The following is a 24,295-nucleotide window of genomic DNA, read 5'->3' as shown; positions in this document are numbered from 1 at the left end:
TTCACTATTACTGCACTTCGAATATTTACATGATAGAAAACGTTTCTATATATGTCTGTTGGAAATGTTTTAGAAATTAATATATTTTATATATTTTTGTAAATATATGAATGTGTATCCAGAGAAATACGCATAAAATATTTGGAATAAATAACAAATACGAGTTCGTTCATAACGACTGAATTATGCGTATAGATCTTGTATACTAAAAGTGCTTGTGTAATAAGTCTTTGATTAAAAAATATATTATTAATCCTTGTTTATTATAAACTTTGTCTCCGATCGCAGTGGCTATCAATTTGTTTAATTATTAATTAATTTAGAACAAAAATTAAACATAATATTATACGCATGCGTAAAACGCTATTCATTTCTAACAATTTCAAATCTTCGCGCGTTATCAAAGCGCGCCATCTTTGTCAAAGAATTTCAAATTATCGCGGGCTATTAAAACTAAAATTTAGGCGCGCAATTGAAGCATACATTTTCAACGTGAACAAAGCAAGACTGCATCCTTCATGCTAATAGTTTTATTGTTAGATAATTTATTTCGATATCCTTGGAAAATTATTATAATTTCTAAATACTTCTTCGTTTTAAACGGAACATCCACCATCTGCGTAAGTTATAACATTTATTGTATTTGATAGTTGCATTAGGAATTTTTTCATTCATTTGGACGATTGCGCAACAAGTCCACATAACTCGGATGTAAAAAATATATTTTACAACATAAATAAATTTTCAGCGATTGCTAGATTAATTAAAAAGCTTTCGACAGCTTGTGGTAAATCTTTTTCTTTGAATGCCTGAATAGAGACCATTTTTTTTCCATCCGGTGTTTCAGTGGTAGCTAAAGACGTTAATTGATTTAACAAATCTTTTGTTTTCTCATTGATCTCAGATATTATTTGTAATTCTGTACAGCTTTGATTTTCGCATAACTGTACCATAAACAATGCTATTTCCTTATGCGTTTTTGTCATTGTTAAACTCTCTGCAAAACAAAAATTACAATACAATTCTATTGTAAAAAGAAATTTAAAGTAATTTGTTCTCTACCTTTTGCATGCGGAGCAACAGTAATTTCTCTGGCTGGTATATTAACTAATAAATCGTATAGATCTGTCCTTGCAGAAATTGCACTGTTTCTACATCCTGCTACATAGTATGATTGCTTCTGTAAAATCATTTTATTTATTTTCAATACTTAAATCATTAAAAAACAATAATCTTTTTCATCGCATGTACCTTTAAGTCAAGTATCTCGTCATTAACCAGCTCAATCCATGGAAATAAATTTTCTTCGACTTTACGATGTTTCATTAAAGCAGGAAAAGTTTTCATCCATTTAAGCAATTGTTCTAAACTGTGATGATAAATTACAATTCTTCTCTTTAACAATAGAGCGGTATATATTAAAATCGTTTCTAATTCAAACGTTTTTATTAATTCCCTAACATTGGTATTAATTGTCGTACGACTGCTAAAGTCATCGGACACAAAAGTTCCATTCTCTTGTGTCGAGCATGATCCCTTAGTAAAGACCGAAAGATATAACTGTAAAATCTCAGTAGGCTTACCGGTCTTGCAATACATTTTACTGAAAACGCGTGAGAGTACTTCATATTTTTGTGGATTGAAGTCTTTTGCAAATAAAACTAATGCAAATTGTTTAACCTAAAAAATTAAATAATCCATCGGTTTATCATACATTTTTATTAAAAATGTATGACTACATATTTTTATGTTTTTGTACCTTGGGTAATCTGTCAGAATCGAATACTTCACTACAGTGTAAATAAAACCATGTTTGACCATGTCGGGCCCAAATAAATGTTTGCGGAGAGTTATGTTCAAGTCCTAAATTACATTTTCTTTTGACAATAGTTTTTTGTGATTCTGAAACTGTAGGATATGACCATGTCCAAAGTATATCTCCATTATGATCTTTTTCTACAAATAATTTACTTAAATTATAAATATTAAAAATCTTGCATATATATGTTCATGCACATTAAATTAAAAACTTACCAATAATACTACATGACAATAAATCCGTAAGTGGTGCCATATCGTGACAATTATTTATACATCATCTCTAAACAAGAAAAAATAACATATTGCATTACATTTATGTATGTTTACACACTACATACACGTAAATAAAATGACACATCCCAGAACAGAATAGAATTTAGACACGTCATTTCATTGCACCACCGAATTATGGACTTGTATATTTACTTACATTAACGTTGAGGTTAATTTTACTAGTACTATTTTGTTTATTCTAATTATTTGCAAGAATATTAATTGGACGTACAGTATCACTTTTAAATGATAATAGTGTCTTGATTATTTTTATTTCTAACATATATACTAAGTTTTATAATATTAATTATTCGTCTGTTTTATTACACAGGTATAACTTCGAGAATTTATAACCAACGATACCAAACTGAAAAGACCATTAATTCCTATTAAATCTCTTGGAATAATATTAAAATATTAGATTTAATAATTATTTTAGTAAAATGCGTGTAAAAACTTACAAAAAATGTTTATATTATTTAATGTCAAGTGGTACCTGCATGGTGTTTATAGGGTATGTATTTTTGACTGTCTATAGGTTAAGTGTACAAGTTATGAAATAATTAAATATTATTAATTTTATTTATATATGTTTTATATAGAGGCTGCTGGTTTTTATATCAACTACGACAGACATCAAAGATCCTTCGAACAACTGTAACGACAGATATTCTTAATTTAGAGAAAGCACGTAAATCATACATATACGTTGATAAACCTCAATATAAAGGTAACAATTCGACATTTAATAAATTTCTATCATTTATTATACTATAATATTTCATTTTAGATATATTTACATTTCACGATGAGAAAAATCAATATGTGTCAGAAAGACAATCAGCAGTTAATCACAATATAACAAATGTCATAGCTAGATTTAATTATAATGTAACTAATATTGTAACCATCATAGTTGATATCATAGCGGAGAGATGGAAAATGTTAAATCAAAAATTAGCTTATAGATTGTTAAATGTTGCTCGTTTTGGTGATGAACATGAAAGAATAAGGGCTACGACAGCTTTATGTTCTTTAAGTGATTTAGAAGGTAAATAAACGTTAATAACATAGAATAAATAATATAAATCAGTGTATAAGTAGCATTGGTGAATTATAAGCAAGAAATATTAATATTTTATCAAGAAAAATTGATATAATATTAAAATAATTTTTAGATTGGCATTATCAAAATATGGCACAGATGTTAGATGCTAGGACAGCTATTGCTCTTGCACGTACACCCAATGTTGATCAACGCTTTTTCCTAGTACCACCTTATTTTCATATGGAATATAAATTGCATGTATGTAAATTGTATATAATATTAGCTTAACATGGGCTACTAAAACCAGTAATAATTTTTGTACATAGCTTGCATAAACACTTATAATTAATATCTAATATAAATTATTTTTACAGGATGTCATCGAGAAAGTGCACAACATGTTGTTACATTTAAATTCATTATGCGACAAATTACATCCATGTCTGACCCAATTTCTTTATAAAAAGTTTGGAAATTTATTTAGGGTAGGTAAAAATTTCAAATTTAAAATAAAAATAATAAATCTATAATGAAATATATATTATATATCGTAGGATGGTTTAATGTTTGAACATGATTTAACAAGTATGGGTTTAGCAGTTCCTCCGACAATAATATGGAATGAAGAATTACTTCAAAACTGTGTCCAAGCAATTTATCATCATTCTTCCCTCGAACAATATAGTAAAGGTATAAAGAATTTAATCAATTGATTAATCCCAGTAAATAATCTACATTTTTAGTTTACTATATTCTTCTAATACGTGTATTTCTTTTTTAAAGATATTGTGAATGCTGGTGGTCTGGAGATACTAATGTTAATTTACAAAACCTTCAGCAATAATATCGAAATGTGTACAATTCTTGCCAACATACTTTCTAATATATCACTTCACACAGAATATTTAGATGATTTTTTCCGATCAGGTTGGACATTGTTAAAATATACAAAATATATATTTTTTTAATCGCTGATAATAACATCGAATATGATTAATTTTTTTTAGGATGGTTTGGTATATTAGTAGCATGGTCTAAGAACAAAGACATAAGATTATCGGTACCTGCAGGATGTGCATTAGCAAACTTAGACATAGATAGAAATAAGCATATTAAATATCCCAGACACGTATACCTTCTTCATCCATTGCATAGAACTGACACACCATTGAAACTGGACGTTGTATTTTTGCATGGTTTGCTTGGCGGTGTATTTATAACGTGGAGACAGAGAGACATTATTAAAGATGATGCAATTAAATGCGAAGGTCTGTCACTGGTATGGATAATTAATTTAAAAAGAAAAATATATTGTATCTCAATTTACGTAATATGGATGATTTTTTTATGTAATAATTATAGATCCTATTAACATAGAAAAAGAGAGCAGTGAACTCTCTGCATTGGTCAAAGATTATCCACAAGAATTTTTCAAAGATTTGGCTTACGATTTGCAAATGCGTGCATGGAAAAAATTAGGCAGAGACTACGAGGTGATACTCGATGATTGTCCTATTAATGTTAATTATCAAGCAACTGGTCCATTTACTTGTAAAGGGTAATATACTTTATACATATCTCTCTCAATCATCATATAGTCATTTTTATTTAAAAATAAAAATTTGTAGGGACGACGCTTGCATGAAAAATTCGGAGCAAGATAAAATTTGTAGAACACAATGTTGGCCGATGGATTGGTTGCCTCGAGATGTACCATATCTTCGAATACTCGGTGTTAATTATGACACCAATTTATCTATGTGGACACCTTTGTGTCCAATAGAGAGCTTGAAGTAAATAATAATGAAATATCTTTATATATAAATATATTTAAATGTTTTTTACTTTACTCATTTTTCTAGAAGTACCATCAGTGATAGAAGTAATGAATATATTAATAAATTATTGATAGCAGATGTTGGAAAACGACCAATTATATGGGTGTGTCATTCAATGGGTGGTTTATTAGTTAAAAAAATGCTCGTCGAAGGTCAGTAGTGAATAAAAATAAAGAATAAATAAGCAAATATTCTCTCTCTCTCTCATTTATCGTAATTTATAGAATGGAAAACTGGAGACAAACATAATATATGTAAAAATACACGCGGCATAGTATTTTATAGTACTCCGCATCGCGGTTCGCACATAGCTGCATTAACGCAAGCAACACAAATGCTTGTATGGCCATCTATAGAGGTGCAGGAATTACGAGAAGGTATGTATATATATGTATAAATAACTATTTTAAGAACAGTATAAATTATATATAAAAGAGCATAGCAGCTAATTTTTATACGTTGTATTTTATATAAACAGAATCACCGCATCTTCTTGGATTGCACAAAGATTTTCTTGAGATGTTAAAAGATTATCCTATGAATATAGTGAGTTTCAGTGAAACTAAATCTACCCTGGTAACTGCTTTAAAACTTTCATTCCAATTTGTCACACCTGACTCAGCAGGTGAGTTTTTTTAAACTATAATAAATGTAAAGAAAACATTTCTTTAAAACATTTCTTATATAAACAAATTATTTTTTCGCAGATCCTGGAGTAGGAGAATTTTTTGAAATTCCACAGGATCATTTGACGATTTGTAAACCTGCTAATAGGTAATTGTTTCAATAATATATTTCTCTATTTTATTTTATGAGAAATAATAGCAAATTATTTATAATTCTTCTTTATGTGTTGTCTAGGCGATCGTTTTTATATCAAAAGCTCTTATGCTTACTTCGACACCAGATAGAAACGCGAAAAGAATCAAAGAGTTCAACATTTATGAGTCTATCATTACCAGATAGATTGTGGCCATCGTTTGCAAAATAAATAAGGTTCCTCATCTTTACTTCCATTACTACCTCTCTCTTTTCTGATTCTTTATTATTCCATATATAATAAAGATAATGTATTTCGTAAGTATTGTCTATCCAATGGAATGTAAGAAATATGTGATTTTTGTTTAAGAATTTTTTTATACTTTAAGATAAAGCATGTACGTACCTCATTTTTCAAATTATTTTAATAGTTACAAAAATTAAGATAGCGTATTATTTTATATTTCTTGACTAGAGTAGACGTATTTAATTCTTTTAATTATATTTTACGGTTATATCTTTTGTTAATAATAATGTTAATAATTTTTTTTCTTTTATATGTTCTTCCTGTATAAATTCGTAATTCTTTTTTATTTTAACGTGTATTGCATTATATCGATTATACCTAAATACCGAAGCTAATGATCGTCCAAAAAAATACAGTGAGTGTTACTTAAAATCGTACACCGTTACGCTTATTAGATTTTTGCTTGAAAACTATTGATATAGTGTGTATTAGGATGAAGACAATGAAAAAATTTGCGTCAGAGGTTGCATCAGTCAATGACCAAAAAACGTTAAAAATATCAAACATATTAGTAGAAAACTAAAATATAATAAAATATAATAAAAATAGAAAAAATATTAGAGTCTACCGTTAGGACTGGCTCATTGTACTCTGTGAGATTCGCTTTTATTAAATGTTGTTATATGACTTTCCTTATATGGTACATATAGATAACAGAAGTAATATTCGTAATAAATAGAATTTCCTTTTAAGGAAAGTCATGTAAACAACATTTAACAAAAACGAATCTCACAGAGGACAATGAACCAGTCTAACGGTAGATTTCGAAGAGGATAGTTCGTCGTACATATACTCTGTGCTCTTAAACAATAATACACATTTCCTTCGATTAATTAATAGTTTTTTAAGGTATATCCAGTACTATTATACACTCTACATATATTTTATTATTATTTCAACTAAAATACATATTTGTTTTAACATTTCTAACCAGTAATGACTTTCAGTTGAAAATTTTCATACAATAAAATGTCAAATCGAAATTGTTTAATATTCCAAGTATATTAATAGATATGTATTTTGTAAACAAATGTATTTTGTATTTTTTTTACTTTAATGGATATTAAACTTGTTATAATTAATCCTTTTAATTAGAACTCATTAAATACGTAATAAACGTATATTAATGTATTTATTTCTAGTTTTTTTTTTTATTTTAAACACACCGTATCAACAATTTTCAAGCAAAAATTTAATAAGCGTAACGGTATACGATTTTAAATACTTACTGTACATATACGAATAAATTAACTTACAAATAACAGGGATAACAATTTAGTGTTATCAATATTAAAAATCCGTATCATAATCTGGATGTTGTTGTCGCTGATGGTGATGGTGATGATTATCATTATTATTATAACCATATGTATTATTTTCGTGTGATGGGTTAGAATAATATCCGTTCCATTCAGATCGCCAACTGTCGTGAAGATTATATTTCTTACCTTCTTGAAATGATCTATCGACTAATACCTGTAATACATATAAAAAAAAATTATTTAAACAATTATCTTTGTGAAAAATATGTAGATCTCTTTTTTATCGACTCATGTCATGGAACCTCATCTAGTGGTCAAGTCTGTAAATTAACTTTGCCGCTGATGTGCTCCTGATGACAGACAACACTCATTACATACATGTTCACGTGTACAATATTTTATATAAAAATGATTTTATAAGTATACCTTGCTAGATGCAGATTTAAATGATTTATCGTTCCACGATACATCTGGATCAGTCCATATAGTATGTACTTGTTTCGGGTAATCGTTAGATCTGTTCAACGAGGTTGCATGCGAACCCCCCAGTATGTTTTTCCTAATTCCATCTTCATAAATTGTAGATACAGTAGGTTTCAATTTTGAACCATTTTGACGATTTACCAACTAAAAAATTTTCAAGATTATTTTTATTATAATGAACTTTGAAATAATTGTTATATTAAATTATTCATTAATTGTTATTTACCACAGAAACACCGAAAATGATAATGAATAATAATCCTCCAATACCAATAACTATCATAACGACTGCCCACTGAGGTATTAATCTATCCTCGTTTTCAATAATATTAGAGAAAGGAACTTTAGGTATTACTAAAACAAAAAATAATGCAATGTAACAACTTGCATAAGAATTATATCTAATATTTCACTTACCTACAAAATCAGTGGATTTAGGATCAATCGTAAATGCACCCAACTTCATATCTCCTTTCATTTTAGTCTCATTCCAACGACTCGAATTATACGTTCTCAAAGAATCATGAAATATTACTTTCAATTCTTGCGTATTGATTCTTTGTGGTAGGTTTATGAGTTCAATGAAAAAGTCTACTAGAATACTACCTGGACTGAAGAATTAGACAAATTAATTTAACTAAAATTAAATATGCTTTTTAAGATTTATATTTATGATTATATACCTGAACGAATCGATTCTTATCTTCTTGTACCAATTCATTAAAACGGTAGACTTTGAGAAAACGAAATTCATCTAAAAAAAGATATCAAAGTTATACAAAAATATTGGCGTACACATTTTACAGACGAAGGTGATTAATTAAAATTTACATCTCTTTCAATTTCGTTAGCAAGTTGCTGCCATTCTTGAGTGTTACGATCCAGTAATTCAGGGACCCAAGTTGTATTACCAATTATTCGTATAGTACCAGCAACTTCACATTCTTCCTCGCATATTCCAATAGTCGTTGATCTGGGTGTTGTAGTTGTTGTAGTTGTCGTAGACGTTATCGAAACTGCACTTGTAGTTTCGACGACTGACATGTTCACAGAAGTGTCTGTTGCCGTTCTTGCAACCTCCAAGAGTTTTTCGATTGAAATTGGCGTTGTTGATGGAGTTGGCCAGCCAGTAAATTCAGTGGTAGCTCTACAAATGAACATGAAATTTAGATAATTGTAATTTTACCTATAAATTGATAGATATTTACCTAGTTGGCCATCCTTTCTGTATACGCGGAGTAATCGCAGGAAGTCCATCGACTCGATGACTCTGAGGAGTTGTAATTTTATGACCATGTTTTCGTCCACCTGGTCTGCTAGGAAAAACAATTTTCAAACCACCAGCAGCTTTAGCTGTGGTCGGTTCAGAGCTGGTTGAAGTAGAATTGTCATTATTGGAATCAACAGTTTCATTTCCCTTCGTCTCTGATGAATTGGTTGCTTTTTCTTTGTAATCACGTGGTAATAAAGCATCCACGTCGAACTTTGCATTGGCAAAGAGATTTTGAATGGAAATTTTTTCTGTAGTAAAATTGTTCGATGAATCGACAATCGGTGTTGTTACTTGTGTCGTGAAAACATCATTGTTCTTTTTTTTGTTATAATCAGGTGGTAAAAGTTTGGAAACATCGATTTTTGATTTAGCAAAGATATCACTCAAAACACTACGCTCTGTTACTTCCTGTTTATCTTCTTTGGATAATTTAAATCCAGGTGGTAGGAAAGATTTGACATCTTGAAAGATGATTTGTGTGTTAATTTTTTTAGTTGAAGCTGTGCTTGCCTGAGTCGTAGACTTTATTTCGTCGGAATTTAATGGTGTCGTTGTTTTTCCAGATGGCCATCTAAAAGAAATTATTATTACGGTAATAAACATACAAAATAAATGAGAAAATATAAAAAATAATATAATTTTCTAACTTGAAAGCTATCTTCGTTCGTGCCGTGCTAGCAGTCATCCCATTGGGATCCGAATCATTTAAAAATCCTTCTGAATTATTGACGTTCGTACGATCAAACCTCTTGTCGTTGTATCTTCTAGGTACAAATTTACTAATAATAGGAATTTTATTAGTAGTAGTACTATTGATATTACTCGTAGATGTAACATATTTACGACGATTGGTACGATCTCTGTCATTTAAAACATCCAACTGCAATGCATTGCCAGCTGTCCTAAAGCCACCAACGAGAAAACCACTTGATAATTCAGATTGCACTCTGTCAAGTTTATCAATGATGCTTTCCGTTGATTCTGGAGGTGGAAATGTCTTTTTTATCGGAGTTACGGGTGCAGCCTCGTTGTTTATTCTTACGACTTGATCTACCACTGGAAATGATAGAACACGTGCACCGAATATGCTACGACTGGTTTGTACAAATGCCAATACTCTGGAATCCTCAGTCGTAGTACTTTCTAATAATCGATCATCGTTAGATTTTTCTTTGATCAGCGAAGGTGGTGGTGCTACTTGTTCGGTAGTCATTGGCGTTGGTGTACTCGTTGGTATAGAAATTGTTCCATTAACTACACTTTTTGTTGTCACTACGGATACAATAGCTTCACCGATCAAAATCGGACTCTCTAATTCATCAGCATCTTGCAATAAGGATGATCCTTTCGGTGGTTCTACAAAAGCATAATTTTTCTTGCTACCCTCCATCGAAGTAACTTCTTTAACATTTTTGTTTGTCGTAGGAATCGAATCATCCTCTTCTTTGTCCTCGTATAAATATTCTTCTTCGGAATAAGAATGATCATTTTGATCATGATAATTATTTAATCCTGCCAAGGATTTTTCGGTAGTCGTATCATCGTGCGTTTCGAATTCCGCATAATCGACGGTTTCTGCGTCTGTAGATATTAATAAAGAATTAAAATGTAAATGTTAATATTAAATCAATGTATGAATTATTATATAATAATTTGAATCTACATTTACCTATGGTTTTGTATTGCGATCGATTATTGTTATCATAATCCTCATAATAATATGAATCATATTGATTCGTCGAATGATCTTCGACGTATTCCTGATTCTTTGAATTATGAAGATTATCGACATTTGGAAGTGGACTATGTTCGTGTATCGGTTGCTTACATTTCGATGTGTCTTTAATACGATCAGGAATTTCCGATTTAGCATAAGTTTCGTAATCACATTCATCAGCTACATCATCATCATCTTCTTCTTCTTCTCTTTCTCCTTCTTCCTCATCTTCTTCTATTTCTCCAATATTCTCTTTTGAATTCAACCGTGACGTATCCATGACGTTATTTTCTTCCAACGAACGAAGCAACGATGATGTATCATTTTTTTTCTTCCATTCCGAAGGCACATCACTTTCTCGATGTTCGTAAACCGAGTTAGTTGGTATGAGTTGTGAGAACTTGTATCGTGCCTGAGAAGTTTCTAAAAGTGTAACGAGATAATAGAAATTTTTGTTTAAGTAATAATTAACGTGATATATTTTTTAATACATTTATCACAATTTAAATGTTTCCAATCAAATTTTTGTCGGGACAATCATCAAGTAAAATAATTAATTTCGCTATTTTTTCATGCATTCTTTAACGGAAGTACGATCTATCGATCTCGAATTCTTTCGATGAAACCTAAATCCGTTCTAATGCAACCGCATTACTCGCGAAACAGATGTTAGAGAATGGAACGATATGGAGATTTCAACGCTCACATAGAGACTTTAATGCTTGCATGTGCCTATCTATTACATGTATTCTATCGTGTAAATTACTCTAATTTAATTAAAAAAAGAAAACCAAAAGAACATTGACCAAAGCTATGTAAAATAAATGATGTAAAATATTCCTCGTAATTTAAAAACAATTAAATGTTCAATTGGTTCACCCTATACGATATAATCTCGTTTGCCTTCGTAACTGTGGGGAAATTGTTCCATGGCCTTGTATCGTTATTACTATTACACACTATATACTTATATACGATATATAATAATAATATTAGTAATAATAGTAATAATAGTAATAATAAGACAATGCGTATATCGGAATAAATAACAAAAGCGGAACGTACCGATTGCAATAGGACGATGTAATCGAACTATGTAACCGTGTAACTATTAAAGAAATTGGAAAAGGGTAGGCACACGATCGAGTAGTAGATTATCTTTGTTATACACGCAATGTGTTTGTCTCGACTTTCTTCCCCTCAAATGGTCGAATAGAAAATTGATTTCTTAGCGAGTAGAATACTTGATAATACAACTTCGGAATACATTGGAAAGAAAGAAAGAGAGAAGAGGAAAAGGCAAGGAGTTGAATTATAACGGAACGGTTTTTAGACAGAAAAGGAGCGAGGAATCGTGCAAAGCTTAAAGAATGAAATTATGTATACTCGTACATATATATATATGTGCATATATATGTGCATATGCAGGAGTGTTAACAACGGTAACCGTTCTCCTTTCGATCGTCCTTCGATCGGTCGTCGATCGTTCCTTGTACTACCAAAGGTGTTTCACACAACTAAAACCCTTTGTTTTCTTTAATAGAATCTGGATTCTCTTTTTATTTCTTCCTCTCATTTGTATGTTTCACGCTGACCTAACGCATACACGCGCATACTAAATGCATTTACTTTCGCTGCTAGAGATCTCGTTCACGCTTTTGCCTTTATTCGTTTCTTCATTCGATTCACCATAAAGAATGCATGTGCGCTAAGACTTTCCCAACCTTGAGAAAGAACCTAACTCCATAGCTATTTCTTTTAACGCAATATCATACTTCAAACGCCATTTATGATTATTCTATTAAAAAGAAAACACCTGTACATGTGTGTGTATTTAATTTAACGGGATAATTGGATCGATAGATCAATGGCTGAATCAATTGAAATTTTTGAATATATATTTTATTAGTGGAGTTTATAATTAAATTTAATTAAATTAAATAAATATTATACAAATCTCTGAAATTTGCTTACCTTGTTGACAATAGGTACCAACAAGAAAGAAGATTACGAAGAGGAAGAGGCATGATGGAATTCCTCCTACGTGCTGCGACATTTTCATCAACCAAACTTGAATCCCATTAAAATCTTTTTCAGTCTTTCTTTGAACTCTTTCAACTCCCGTTTTAATATAAAATTAAAGTAACTATCATGATTGCATCCCCCAACAATGGCTAGTTTACTTGCCTGTTCAATTTCGACTTTACTAATGGGATAAGTATTTTCTTCTTGTTTTTTTTTCTCTTTTTGTTTTCTCAGGTATTCGTAACGGAGAACGCGCACATTGTTCTCTAAACACACACGATCGCGACCACGGTGCAGCCCTCACTGCTCCGTACGAGAACGAATAGAAAGCAAAATCTTACTTTCACTTTGTCGTCGTAGAGAGACTATACCACACCACCATCATTATCATCATCACCAACAGAACGCTGCTCGGCACCTCTTAGACGAGATCGCCTCGAGGCCAACGAGATCCTTTAACTCTTTCTTTATTTCTTTTTTATTGTTAATTTTTTTTTTGGTTCCTTCTTATTATTCGCTGTTTGTCCTTCTCTCTTTCATTCATTATTTTCAGTTTTCTTCTTTATCTTTCCTCGAATGATCAAAGTTAATCTAATGTCATGATAAAAAAGCATGTGTTAACATTGTGAATTAATCCCTCTTCCCATAAAAATAAAAAATCAAAAAGGAAAAATCTTTGATTATAAGATATAGAATTTTTTTTCGTTTGAAGAATTTTGGACAGATCAGTGTTGCGTTGATTGCTGAAATACTAAGAACACGTAAGAATTAGGAATTTATTGGATTTTCTTAATGATCGAAGAAGGAAATTGCTAAAGAATTAAATCTTAAAAAAAAAGGATTAAACTAAAATATAATTAAAATCATGGTGATAATATGTATAGACTTTTATGTTGAGTATACTGAGAAAATACAACAATATACTAACTCTTGATACAACTCTACAATATGTATTATATACGCTTTACAATTTCTTGTTTATCATATTTAAATGAACTTAGTATAAATTTTCGTCATCTTTCTTGATTTATACGTAAATCGTCGATAATGATTAATATACAGAAGCAATTATTTGTGGAAACTTCTCGATATCTTCGTATTTAACAGGGGTCAAGTGTGTACACACACACACATTCCTATAACACCAAGTACGAAGAGGAATATGAACTATCATATAGCATCATCAGGTTATCGTAATTCTACTCGGTTCCTTTGTTGCTTTTCATCATATACTTACATTTATTGCGCTGTATTTTGTTCAAATAACTTAACTTTTAAAAGATCTTTTATATTTAATATAATCGTGCGTCTAAAAAATATACCTCGTCTGATTGTCATAAATTTTTCTTTTTCTTTTTTATGATACAACTCTCTTTAATAGAAATTATCAGATAATATACATAATCAATAAGTTATCTTCAATTACACAATCGTCAAACGCACAATACAGCTTAGAGAGAGAGAGAGAGAGAGAGAGAGTTGAAAGTTCATCTCATGAATTCTATAGTTTTACCCCTTTGCACATGGAAATTTATATAAAAGAATTATAAAAGCATACATATTTTGCATTATATAAGTATTGTTAATCGGACACACTCATAGATCTTAAATCTGACAATGCAATAAATACCTACGTATTTATTTTCATAATACATATTTCTTTTCTTGTTTTTTTTTAATGGTTCTCAATGGACAAGTCAGATCGAAACTTAGTACTTCTTATATAACACAGCACACATTTAATTGTGTAGAATTGGTGTTATTTTTATTGATACCTATAATTACATACGATTATCACCTTGCAGGTAAAGTACTTCAATCCAACTAGAGCAATAAATTTAATAATTTTGGGCACCACATTTATGTTTCCACACTTGCCGACTCAAATGCTTTAACTGAAACAAAAATAATATATCATATTTGCAGAAAGTAAAGGGTTTATTTAAAAAAATTGATCATATTTACTTTGTGGTTGGTCTTCTTGATGGTTCCGAGGCTGTCGGAGGAGGAGGTGGTCCCCTTCGAGCTAATTCTTCCAAATATCCCATCAATAACCGCGTCCGTTCAGCAGCAGCGGCTTCTAATACAAGAAAACGTCGATCTTTCCTTAAAATCTCTTCGATTTCAGCAAGGCATGCACTGTTTTCTTGCACCTTTTTGTACGTTTTATCGGTAATCAATTTAGTTTCCTAAATAAATAATTAGAAACATATTAATACAGAAATAAAGTATATTCGATACGTTAACGTAGAAAACATGTCATACCTGCAGAAGTTCTCTAAAATCTGCCTTAGCAGCAACAAGTTTATCCTTGATATATTCTTTAAATTCTTTTTCACACTTCTATTAATAAAAACAAAATGCGATTAATAGATATTTTCTGTACAATTTGTAAACTTTATTTATTTATTAACTTACCCGATCACTGGATGAGAATTTAATATATCTCGGATCATCTTTTAACAATTTCTTAATATCTCTCCAAGATGCTGTGAGTTCAGTGGAAGCACCAACTTCATCTAAAACCTCACGAAATTTATCTCGCTTTTTTCGACCAAGTTGTTCGATATGTTCATTGAACAATCTTTCTTTTTCCTCGCGATCTAAACTCTCCGCTAATTCCCATCTATGATCCTTCCTCAATTGTCGTTTAGCTTCTCGCCAAGCAAGATCACCATTTCTTACCTAAATATTTTCAAATATTTTATTACAAAGAAGTTATACATTTGAATGGAATGTTTTTCAAACATTAAAACTAAATAAATTGTATAGTTCTAGTATATACCAAATCAGCAAGAAGCGCGCTGAAATGTTGAACAGCTTCGGTATGACGATGATGCTGTCTTTCTTTATCGCGATCACGAAGATGTGTAGCTAATGTTCTTTGTACCTCTCTTTCTCTTTCTCTTAAACTAACTTCTGCTCTTCTTTCACGTTCTCGTTTCTGTTTCTCACGATCTTCCTCGGAATCAGAATGATCGTCTCCTTCTTCTTTCTACAATTAAATCGTATATGTTAATAATAATTAAACACAGATATACAGCATCTAATGAAAGCACATATCTTTGTTTCGAGTGTTTAAAAAAATGTAATTTCAAGAGAACTTACATAGTTATCTTTTTTAGCATTTTTTTCATCGCTTTCTTCCAACTCTCCACTTTCCTTCTCAACAATTTCCTTCTTCTCTTTTCCATTTTCTTCAGTAGCGGTATCGTTTCGTCTCTGTTTCTTTTCCTTGTTATCCTTATCAGATTTGTCCTTAGATTTTTCTTTATACTTATCCACATCCTTCCGGTCCCTGTCCTTCTTCTCAGATTTATGGTGGTCTTTATCTCTGTGGCGGTGGTCTTTGTCTTTCTCCTTTTCCTTTTTCCTTTCCTCCTTCAGAATACGAATATAGTCTCTAAACCAATCTTCTCTAGTGGTTGCTGATTCTACGACTCTGTACCTCCAATCAGATTCCAATTTTTTCTTACAGTCACTCCAGTGCGAATGTCTGTCAATGTCTTTGTGCTCACGTAGCATTGCTATGAATTCCTTTTTCACCTGAAATACATTCATCATAAGATCGTCATTATTGAGAAAAAATAACAAAACAATTTTGCTTATCTCTTACTATTTTAATTATACAAATCTTTATTAAATAATTATTGTAATAATCTTTTTTAATTTTTCCTCGTAATTATCATGCACGCTTAATAATATTTCCAACCAATGAGTACACGCTTATTAACCACATTACAATAATTTTATTATTCATGTATCATGTGTAGTAATTATTTGTAATGTGGATCATAAACTATTTCAACTTGCAAACCTTTAATTAGGGTTTTCAAATTGTGTATTTCGGTAATGGGTAGAACAAATATTTGAATAATGTTCATTCGCGTCAGGAGATATCACAACAACTTTGTAAGGGCTCTATTTGTTGGAATTTTTGGTTTTTTTTATAAAATATGCTGTGTTGCCTTCTGCTGAAAAAAAGTATACTCATTATAGCTGTAAAAATGATTAGTTTATTTTAGCAAGCTGTCATTAAATTAATATACACACACTTCCACATATAAAATATACATACATTGAATTCTACACATATATAAATATAAATATATTTATATTTTACACATTCATCACTTGTACTCATTAAAAAACGATAAACTATTGACACGAATTCTGTGTTAATGTAAAGACTCTGCTTCCTAATATAAGAAAGTATTTTGTCTTGATTTAATGACAACTTGCTATTAAATATAGATATGTTTTTTAAACGCCTTCCCTTTTGCTGAAAAGAAAAAATATGTTAGTAGATTATCATCGAGTTCGTGTGATTTAAGAAATTTTTAGCCGTCCAAATTACGAAACGAGTTAGTAACTCTACTTCTTACTTTCCTTTTTGTAATTATTTCTTGAAGTTTCGTAACAACAGTATTAGTTATACAATTTTTTAATGACATTGTAGTACTAATAACTTCTTGTTATATAAATATATATAAATTAAAAAAAAACAATTCTTAATATTTTATTAGAGAGAGAACATAAATATAAATTAATATTTAGAACTAACCACATTTATAAATAATTTCACTTATGAAAATAATCTCTCTTATTTTTTTTTTTTAATTTTGTTATAACATAAAAATAATTTAATACCCTCTATCATTCCCATTGCGTAATTTACGGACGACTTCGGAATTTCGTATAGTAACTATCCTCTTATTTATATATTTATATTTTTATTTTGCTAGTAATATCCTTCTGATTTAAAGAGAGAAAAAAAACTTGCTAGTCAAATACTGCTATAAAAATTAGTTCTCTATCGTTTAATTATTGTCACAAGTTGGAACCTGTATATTTTCTTTTCTTTTTTTAATTCTTACATTAATTTTCAACGAAGAAAGTGTTATAGTGTTATTGTAATCAACTTGATAACTACAATCTAACTACCCCTGCAATGTCCACAACATCTTGATTACTTTCATATTTAATTAATGTTTTTTCCTTTTTGATTTTTTTTTTTTTTAAAAGAACACAAATCTATACAAATGCATATTCCCCATTACACCCATTTCCCATCATACCACGTTACTACAAAAATTTTGTCTACCATTTTTAACTTTGTGCACTATTAAAGATCCTTTCGCAAAAGTATACAATTTCGTGATATAATTGAAATCAAAATTTCAATCGTAAATTAAAATATGACTGAACAGAAAATAAACGCGTATATATATACATATATATATGTATGTATATGTAAAAATATCATTGTAATATATACATATATATATTAATATGTAATTCTTTGCGGAATCTTAAGATATGTACAAAAAGTTTTCATTACCAAATTCAAACATTGACTTGTAATGCTTCGATACAAGAACGATTAACTACCTAGAATGATTTCTACATTCTGCGATTAAAATTGAATTTATTTGTGATATCTGAAAAAAAAAAAATTGTTAAAATAAATAACATAAGAATTCATTCTTGCTTCGACACATTGAATACAAATTTTAATACCGATAATATGATAGTATTTTTATTTTAAAATCCCGAGAACAAACTAATGCATATCAAAAAAGTATATTTTGAACAAATAAAACTACCCTGTGTGAGATAAAACTCTCTTGCGATTGATGTAAAATTCTTTCGATATTGTTTGTTTGTATGTCTTTCTCTTCCTTTTTTTTTGGTTTTTAAAATTTTGGGAAAAAGTTAATTTTTTGAAGTAACGAGGATTACGAGTAATATACAAATACCGAGTTCGTTCATTCTCATGACTCTGGTTTGGAGTAAAGAATGCGGCGCGCGAGGGTGTGCCAACTGTGCCACGTAGTGTAGGTGGGGATGGTAGATGACATCATCCATGCCACCAACCAGCTTCAGAACCAAGCCACTCCACATACGGAACCTGTCCTGCCTGCCTCCTGACTGAAGTGGAGAGTTCAGAACACATAAGTATATAAGGAACCGTCACATACTAAGATTTTATTCTCTACATCTCCCGTCTTAGAGCTACAAGAAATTTTCTCTATCGAGCAAATCTACTGGAGTAGAGAATGATTAGAGAAACTTCTCCTGGTATGTGTTCTTCAGCCATAAAAAATAATTAGGAAATTCATTTTATATATGTAATCATACAAGTGGAACAAAATAATAACATACCTATGGAACCTGAAAGAATAAATTAGTTATATCTGAAAATACATGTTTAATTAAATATATGTATAATAGATGTATATATTTATATGTATATTAATTATTAATCAACTATATATAATATTAAATTATTTAAAGAAAAAAGTCGCATTATATATTTCGAACTAAAGCAATAATGGCGTATTGTCTATCATTTATATTTCTTACGTCAGTAATCAATGCTAAGCATTGCTAACTAATCGAATATTATATATATATATATATATATCTCTTTTTTTCGATAATGTAATTTGTTCAAGTTCTTCAAAGCACGAATATATTTGTATGCTGTATTATTTTTTTGTAAATGCATCTTACTTTGCAATTACAGATTTTATTCTTCTTTTTTTTACTTGATCTTTATAGACTATTTTTAATATGACTTTATAAGAAAAATTAAAAGATATAACTTAGAAAATCTTACTGATATCTGAAACGAAAGTATTGAATTTTATTTATATTTAAATTTAAATAAAATACTCTGTTTATATATATATATCAATCTTCTATAAACATAGAAAATCGAGATGCATTCACGTATAAAAGAATATATTTAAAACATTGTTTTCAATAAATTTGAAATCAAGTTATAATTAAATATAAAAGTCTTTTTTATATTATTCTAATTTCTTTTCAATGTCAACATAACTGCATATAAAAAAATATTTTTATATTAAATAGTTATGTTTTTAATATATTACAAACGAAAGTCTGTTGAATGCATCTATATAAACAGCTTATAAGAAGAAAATGTAATATATTTTTCTTTGTAATAATAATATTATTAAATACTGAAAAATATTTTAATTATTAAAATAATATGAAATTTTGCAAGAATAGAGTAACAAGTTCCTAAAAAGTAGCTGTTGCGTCACTGTAAAATCATAGTTATTTAAATAAATTAAGAATACCTGCTCTCGCTTGGCGGTTTTCTCCTCTTTTTCCTTTTTTCGGACTTCCAAGAGATACTCGTTGAAGAGGCTTTCCCGTTCGCGCATCTTTTCCACGTTCTTAAATCGTTCGTCACGTCCATGCTTTTGTGCAAAATCGCTAAACGATGATCTGCAAATTAACAAACTATATACATATAAATATATAGTTTATTATATATATGTATATATATATATATACATATATTTATATTAATAATGTGTTCATCAATTCATTTTTTTTTATATAAGTTAAGTATGTAAGTGTATGTCTATGTGTGTATATATAAGTATATTTAACATACTTTCCGTGAAGATTAGCTTCTTCCAAAAGTTTTTGAAATTGTTCTTTACGTTCTTTCATCTTATTTCTTTTCTCGCGTCTCTCCTCCTCCGCTCTCTCCTTAACATATTTTTCAAAGACCTGCTTCCTTTCTTTTGACGTTAAAAGCAAGTAACGTGGATCAAACACGATCTTATGAAGCTCTTTCTCCCATGTGCTAAATGCTGACACCTAATATACGCATACGATTTTATGCATCAATTTTTTTAAATATAAATATTATGCATGCTATATTATAGCATAGTTTATAAAATTAATATATAAATTATTCTCAAAACAAAACGTACATCCTTCTCTGCAAGCATATCTTTGAATGATTTAATCCTAGTTTCCAGTGGAACAATAGCTCTTTCTCTTGCTGCCTTGACTTCAGCTTCGATCGCTGCTTCCTTCCCAATATCGATCGTTTTCTTACCATCCTTGTCCTCTTCCTCTTTTACGGTAGCAGCTTTATACAAGGAAAATATTATATAATGTTATCTATTTACAAACTATCTCATTTACACTGTGTAAATTATATTTACAATTATGCAACATACGTTTAGGCTCTTCTTGTTTTATTTTCTTAGCTGGAGTTGGTTGATCATCGTCACTACTTTCGCTAGTATCTGACTGTCGTACAGGTTTAGGTGTTCCGACTGCATCTGGTGGCGTAGATGTCATTTTGTCCACCTCTTGACGGCCAATAAGATCATCTGGTCTTTCCCAGACAGAAATTCTTGATGAAGGATTGTAAAAAAAGACTCGTCCATCGCCAGTCCATACGACACACCTAAATAGATAAATACATAATAATACTAAATGATACAATATAATAATATTATGTTAGGGAATTAAAATATACCATGGTGTTCCCGGTACAGGTGTACTGGAAATTGGTCTAGATTTATCTTGAGGTTTAACTGTTTCTTTAGAAGAAGCCTCTTCTTTCTTAGGTTTAGCCTCAGATTCTTTCGCATTATCTTTGGTATCATGAGTACTCTCTTGTTTGACTTCTTGCTTATTAACTTCAGAAGGGCTTTTATTATTGTTGGTACTGGAGGTAGTTGCAGTAGTTGTAGAAGTGACAGTTGATATCTCTTCTGCTTTTTGACGAAGTGCTAATTTTGCACCTATTAAAATATTTAAATAAAATAATGTCTTAGTAAATATTACAACATTGTATAACACAATCTTAAATTAACTTCTTAAAAACATTAATTATTATCTAACAGTACAAATTAACTGCGTTGTTTATTTTTAACTCACTTTCTAAGTCTTTCAATGCCTGTGGTTTCTCCCACACAGATTCTCCTGCTTTACTATTATAATAATATGATCTGCCATCTGGAGCACGATGTTCTGTCCAAATCATAGCTGATGCAACTAATTCAGAATCAAGTTGTGCTAATATGGCTGGATCTTCAGCAGGAGCTTGAGATGTCATTACACCGTGTGGCATTTGTGGCATACCTAATAGTAATAAATTATATAATACCTTCAATATCTTTTCAATCAAATTTAAAAGTTTATCTAGTAAAACATTTATCTAATATACCCCAGTTTGTCTGTGGTGGACCATAACCACCAAATGGTTGAAATCCTGGTGGTGGCATACCAAATGGAGCTGTACCAAATTGAGTTGGAATTGGACCACCAAACTGATTGGGCATTCTATGTTGCATTGGCATCATATTTGGTGGTGGTTGCATTATATTTGTATTCATGGTCGATGTATTTATTGTTTGAGCATTTGCAACTGTTGCAGGTACTGATCCTGCATTGTATGAAAAGTATATTGTAAAGTTTATAAAATAGCAAATCACTAGAATAGATAATAATAAAAACAAGATTTACTTACCATTAGTTTGACTTGTATCTGATGGTTGTGCATTGACATCTGGAGCATCGTTCAACGATGGAGGAGGTCCTGTACCTGGGGGTGCAGTACTCATCTGATTCAATGCATCTGCATTATTAGAGGATGATTGTTCATTACCCTGAGATACTCTATTTTCATTCACTTGCGTTGGAGTATTAGGTGTGGAAGTAGGAGTGGTAGCACGAGCTGTTTGTTTTGATGCTCCGTGTACTAACTGTTCTAGCTAATGTGTTAAACATAAGATTACAATTATCTTATATTTTTAAATATATAAGCTCATGCATTAAGATATTGTAAAAAGAATTACTGTTATTTTATTATGTTATTAAATCTAACAAACCTGATCTTGCACCATGACCTTTACATTGGATCCTTCGGGTTTTGTCCATGTTGTCTCTCTAGATCGTATATTATAATAATATAACTTTCCATCCGGTGTTTTAGTTTCTACCCAAACTTCTCCATTAAGATCAAGTCCTGGAATGTTTCCTTGTGGTTGACTCTGTTGCTGCTGGTTTTGTTGTTGACCTGGAATCTGTTAAACACCTTGCAATTGCTTATGTTATACTACACATTATACATCTACTATTACACTTATGACTAGCTTACGCTATTCATATTGGGTGGTCCCATTCCAGGAGGTGGCCCATACGATCCTGGTCCTGTCCCAATGGGACCATTCATCATATGTGGTGGTGGCTATTAACACATATAATAGACAAAGAGATACCAAACAAAAATAAAAGAACTATCATGAGGAATGTTCTTTTATAAAACCATTTATATATATTATGTAGACATTGATCTTTTTAAGGTAACTAAAAAAATGAAAAATTATATAAATGTTAACAAATACCGATATTCTTCCAGTTGTTTACTCTGATAGTATGTCTCCCATCTGCTTTTGCTTTTACCAGAATGCATTCAGCTTTATAACAATTGATTACATAATTTATTGAATATATATTAGTTAAGAAGATACAGATATCTGAGAAGACTATTATCATTATAATACAAAAATTATTTCAGATTATATATATATATATAAAATATAAATATATAAAATATATAAAATATATAAATATATATATATATATATATATATATATATATATATACAGTATATAAAAAAAAAAGCAATGCTCTTTACCATTCCTGGTGGTCCCATAAGATTTGGTGGTCCCATTATGTTAGGTGGTCCCATAGGTCCCCAGCTCGGATCAAAAGGTGGTGGCCCTCTAAAGCGGGGACCAGCTGGACCAGGTGGACAGTTGGGTCGTGGTGGACCCTCAAATGGATATCCATTATTGGCTCCACGAAACATTGGACCCCTTGGACCAAAACCTCTTCCTCGAAACCTTGGAGGACCGCCTCTCATTGGAAAATCAAACCCACCTCTGCCAAACCGCTTGAAATTATTTTTCTATGTTTCAAATATCTTTAACTAATCTCTAATCTACAATTTAAACTATTTGTGTAAAGTTACACTCACAACTGTTAACGTCAAATTTTTAGCAAAGAAATAAATAGAAAGCACAAAAGTATTCATTGGATAATCGATATCAATAAAGTTGTAAAATTATATCAAATGCATGAAATTGTGTTTGATTGCTTAATTATCATATAATTAAAAAAAAAAGATATTTTTCGTGTTATCATTTTAATCTCACAACAAAACGTGTTTGTTGTTCTTCCTTGTCAATCGTTGAAAAAAAAAATGTTAGTCATCGATTACGTTGAAGGGCTTAACCTAACTCTAATGAAGTCAATAACATTAAAAGGAAAATATAAAAAATGAAAAAATAATTCCAGGGATAAATAAAAAGACCGACGCACCTGAAGCTACCTCTTCCTCGCGGTACGAAGTGCCGATATTCTTCTCCATCGAAATTATAATCTTCCGTTTCTTCCATGCCCTCGTCATTGTGCTCTTGTTCATTATTGAGATTTGCTTCGACGATTCCTGATGCTTGCTCATTACTCGGTTCCATTATATTTTCAACTGATTTGCCGTAACTAATTTAATTTTTACAACCACTTATTACTTTTTCTCAGCTTGTAGAAAAATGCCGCAAACAAATCACTATTTTATTCGTAAGCCGTAAACATAGTATGTATCGCCAACTTATAAAAAAATAGTTACTAGTCTTTACTAAGT

The 24,295-nt window shown here is 30.4% G+C and overlaps 4 protein-coding genes across 13 annotated transcripts; 1 reads left to right on the top strand and 3 right to left on the bottom strand.

Moving 5' to 3' along the window:
- Nucleotides 1-244: 244 nt before the first annotated feature.
- On the bottom strand, nt 245-2,632 carry LOC122525446 (DENN domain-containing protein 10-like). Of its 5 annotated transcripts, none has more exons than XM_043648270.1 (6): nt 2,556-2,632; nt 2,035-2,101; nt 1,760-1,956; nt 1,252-1,680; nt 1,063-1,180; nt 245-997 (listed from the first exon to the last, which is right to left on the bottom strand). In XM_043648270.1, exons 2-6 carry the CDS (start codon nt 2,072-2,074, stop codon nt 726-728), a joined length of 1,056 nt encoding a protein of 351 aa, XP_043504205.1. In that variant the 5' UTR covers nt 2,075-2,101; nt 2,556-2,632; the 3' UTR covers nt 245-725. The 5 variants fall into 5 exon arrangements, with proteins under 5 accessions (XP_043504205.1, XP_043504204.1, XP_043504200.1 ...); XM_043648269.1 differs by lacking the exon at nt 2,556-2,632 and adding an exon at nt 2,327-2,364; XM_043648265.1 differs by lacking the exon at nt 2,556-2,632 and adding an exon at nt 2,252-2,342.
- On the top strand, nt 2,181-12,949 carry LOC122525431 (protein SERAC1). 4 transcript variants are annotated; one of them, XM_043648229.1, is made up of 16 exons: nt 2,181-2,263; nt 2,426-2,608; nt 2,697-2,824; nt 2,885-3,145; nt 3,273-3,400; nt 3,517-3,627; nt 3,697-3,832; nt 3,926-4,069; nt 4,150-4,410; nt 4,505-4,700; nt 4,771-4,935; nt 5,005-5,132; nt 5,205-5,357; nt 5,459-5,605; nt 5,688-5,754; nt 5,842-5,999. In XM_043648229.1, exons 2-16 carry the CDS (start codon nt 2,538-2,540, stop codon nt 5,969-5,971), a joined length of 2,226 nt encoding a protein of 741 aa, XP_043504164.1. In that variant the 5' UTR covers nt 2,181-2,263; nt 2,426-2,537; the 3' UTR covers nt 5,972-5,999. The 4 variants fall into 4 exon arrangements, 3 of the variants coding, with proteins under 3 accessions (XP_043504164.1, XP_043504163.1, XP_043504165.1); XM_043648228.1 differs by having other exon boundaries at nt 2,235-2,322; XR_006305788.1 differs by lacking the exon at nt 2,181-2,263 and adding an exon at nt 12,770-12,949 and having other exon boundaries at nt 2,461-2,608; nt 5,842-6,057.
- On the bottom strand, nt 7,220-12,843 carry LOC122525422 (FK506-binding protein 5). The gene is made up of 10 exons (XM_043648213.1): nt 12,756-12,843; nt 10,734-11,204; nt 9,712-10,645; nt 9,000-9,635; nt 8,623-8,938; nt 8,475-8,545; nt 8,209-8,402; nt 8,018-8,145; nt 7,735-7,935; nt 7,220-7,522 (listed from the first exon to the last, which is right to left on the bottom strand). The coding sequence occupies exons 1-10, from the start codon at nt 12,841-12,843 to the stop codon at nt 7,337-7,339; spliced, it is 3,225 nt and encodes a 1,074-aa protein (XP_043504148.1). The 3' UTR covers nt 7,220-7,336.
- A 729-nt stretch (nt 12,950-13,678) lies between the features above and the next one.
- Nucleotides 13,679-24,249, bottom strand: LOC122525420 (transcription elongation regulator 1-like). Of its 3 annotated transcripts, none has more exons than XM_043648208.1 (18): nt 23,974-24,249; nt 23,288-23,534; nt 22,747-22,836; nt 22,478-22,672; nt 22,117-22,360; nt 21,814-22,032; nt 21,525-21,728; nt 21,121-21,388; nt 20,816-21,048; nt 20,564-20,724; nt 20,239-20,447; nt 19,916-20,081; nt 15,915-16,352; nt 15,592-15,801; nt 15,225-15,491; nt 15,072-15,149; nt 14,772-14,995; nt 13,679-14,701 (listed from the first exon to the last, which is right to left on the bottom strand). In XM_043648208.1, the coding sequence occupies exons 1-18, from the start codon at nt 24,126-24,128 to the stop codon at nt 14,698-14,700; spliced, it is 3,612 nt and encodes a 1,203-aa protein (XP_043504143.1). In that variant the 5' UTR covers nt 24,129-24,249; the 3' UTR covers nt 13,679-14,697. The 3 variants fall into 3 exon arrangements, with proteins under 3 accessions (XP_043504143.1, XP_043504145.1, XP_043504144.1); XM_043648210.1 differs by having other exon boundaries at nt 22,478-22,648; XM_043648209.1 differs by having other exon boundaries at nt 19,916-20,066; nt 23,974-24,248.
- Between the last annotated feature and the right edge of the window lie 46 nt (nt 24,250-24,295).

Source organism: Polistes fuscatus, unplaced genomic scaffold (assembly GCF_010416935.1).
Source record: "Polistes fuscatus isolate 324 unplaced genomic scaffold, CU_Pfus_HIC Scaffold9, whole genome shotgun sequence".
NCBI lineage: Eukaryota > Metazoa > Arthropoda > Insecta > Hymenoptera > Vespidae > Polistes > Polistes fuscatus.
The sequence above is the reverse complement of the archived record's forward strand: the minus strand, read 5'-3'. Positions and strand labels throughout refer to the sequence as shown.

Bases quoted from the DNA above. Each gene is read 5' to 3' on its own strand.
- LOC122525422 (XM_043648213.1), bottom strand. From the start codon at position 12,843: ATGAAAATGTCGCAGCACGTAGGAGGAATTCCATCATGCCTCTTCCTC. The intron at 10,646-10,733 runs GTAAATGTAGAT...TAATATCTACAG, and splicing joins ATCGCAATACAAAACCATAG to ACGCAGAAACCGTCGATTAT. The intron at 8,403-8,474 runs GTATATAATCAT...CTAATTCTTCAG, and splicing joins ATAAGAATCGATTCGTTCAG to TCCAGGTAGTATTCTAGTAG.
- LOC122525446 (XM_043648270.1), bottom strand. From the start codon at position 2,074: ATGGCACCACTTACGGATTTATTGTCATGTAGTATTATTG. The intron at 1,681-1,759 runs GTACAAAAACAT...TTAATTTTTTAG, and splicing joins ATTCTGACAGATTACCCAAG to GTTAAACAATTTGCATTAGT. The intron at 998-1,062 runs GTAGAGAACAAA...TTTGTTTTGCAG, and splicing joins TGTTGCTCCGCATGCAAAAG to AGAGTTTAACAATGACAAAA.
- LOC122525431 (XM_043648230.1), top strand. From the start codon at position 2,538: ATGCGTGTAAAAACTTACAAAAAATGTTTATATTATTTAATGTCAAGT. The intron at 2,609-2,696 runs GTATGTATTTTT...TGTTTTATATAG, and splicing joins ACCTGCATGGTGTTTATAGG to AGGCTGCTGGTTTTTATATC. The intron at 4,701-4,770 runs GTAATATACTTT...AAAAATTTGTAG, and splicing joins GGTCCATTTACTTGTAAAGG to GGACGACGCTTGCATGAAAA.
- LOC122525420 (XM_043648208.1), bottom strand. From the start codon at position 24,128: ATGGAACCGAGTAATGAGCAAGCATCAGGAATCGTCGAAGCAAATCTC. The intron at 22,673-22,746 runs GTAAGCTAGTCA...GGTGTTTAACAG, and splicing joins GACCACCCAATATGAATAGC to ATTCCAGGTCAACAACAAAA. The intron at 20,725-20,815 runs GTATGTTGCATA...CCTTGTATAAAG, and splicing joins AAAACAAGAAGAGCCTAAAC to CTGCTACCGTAAAAGAGGAA.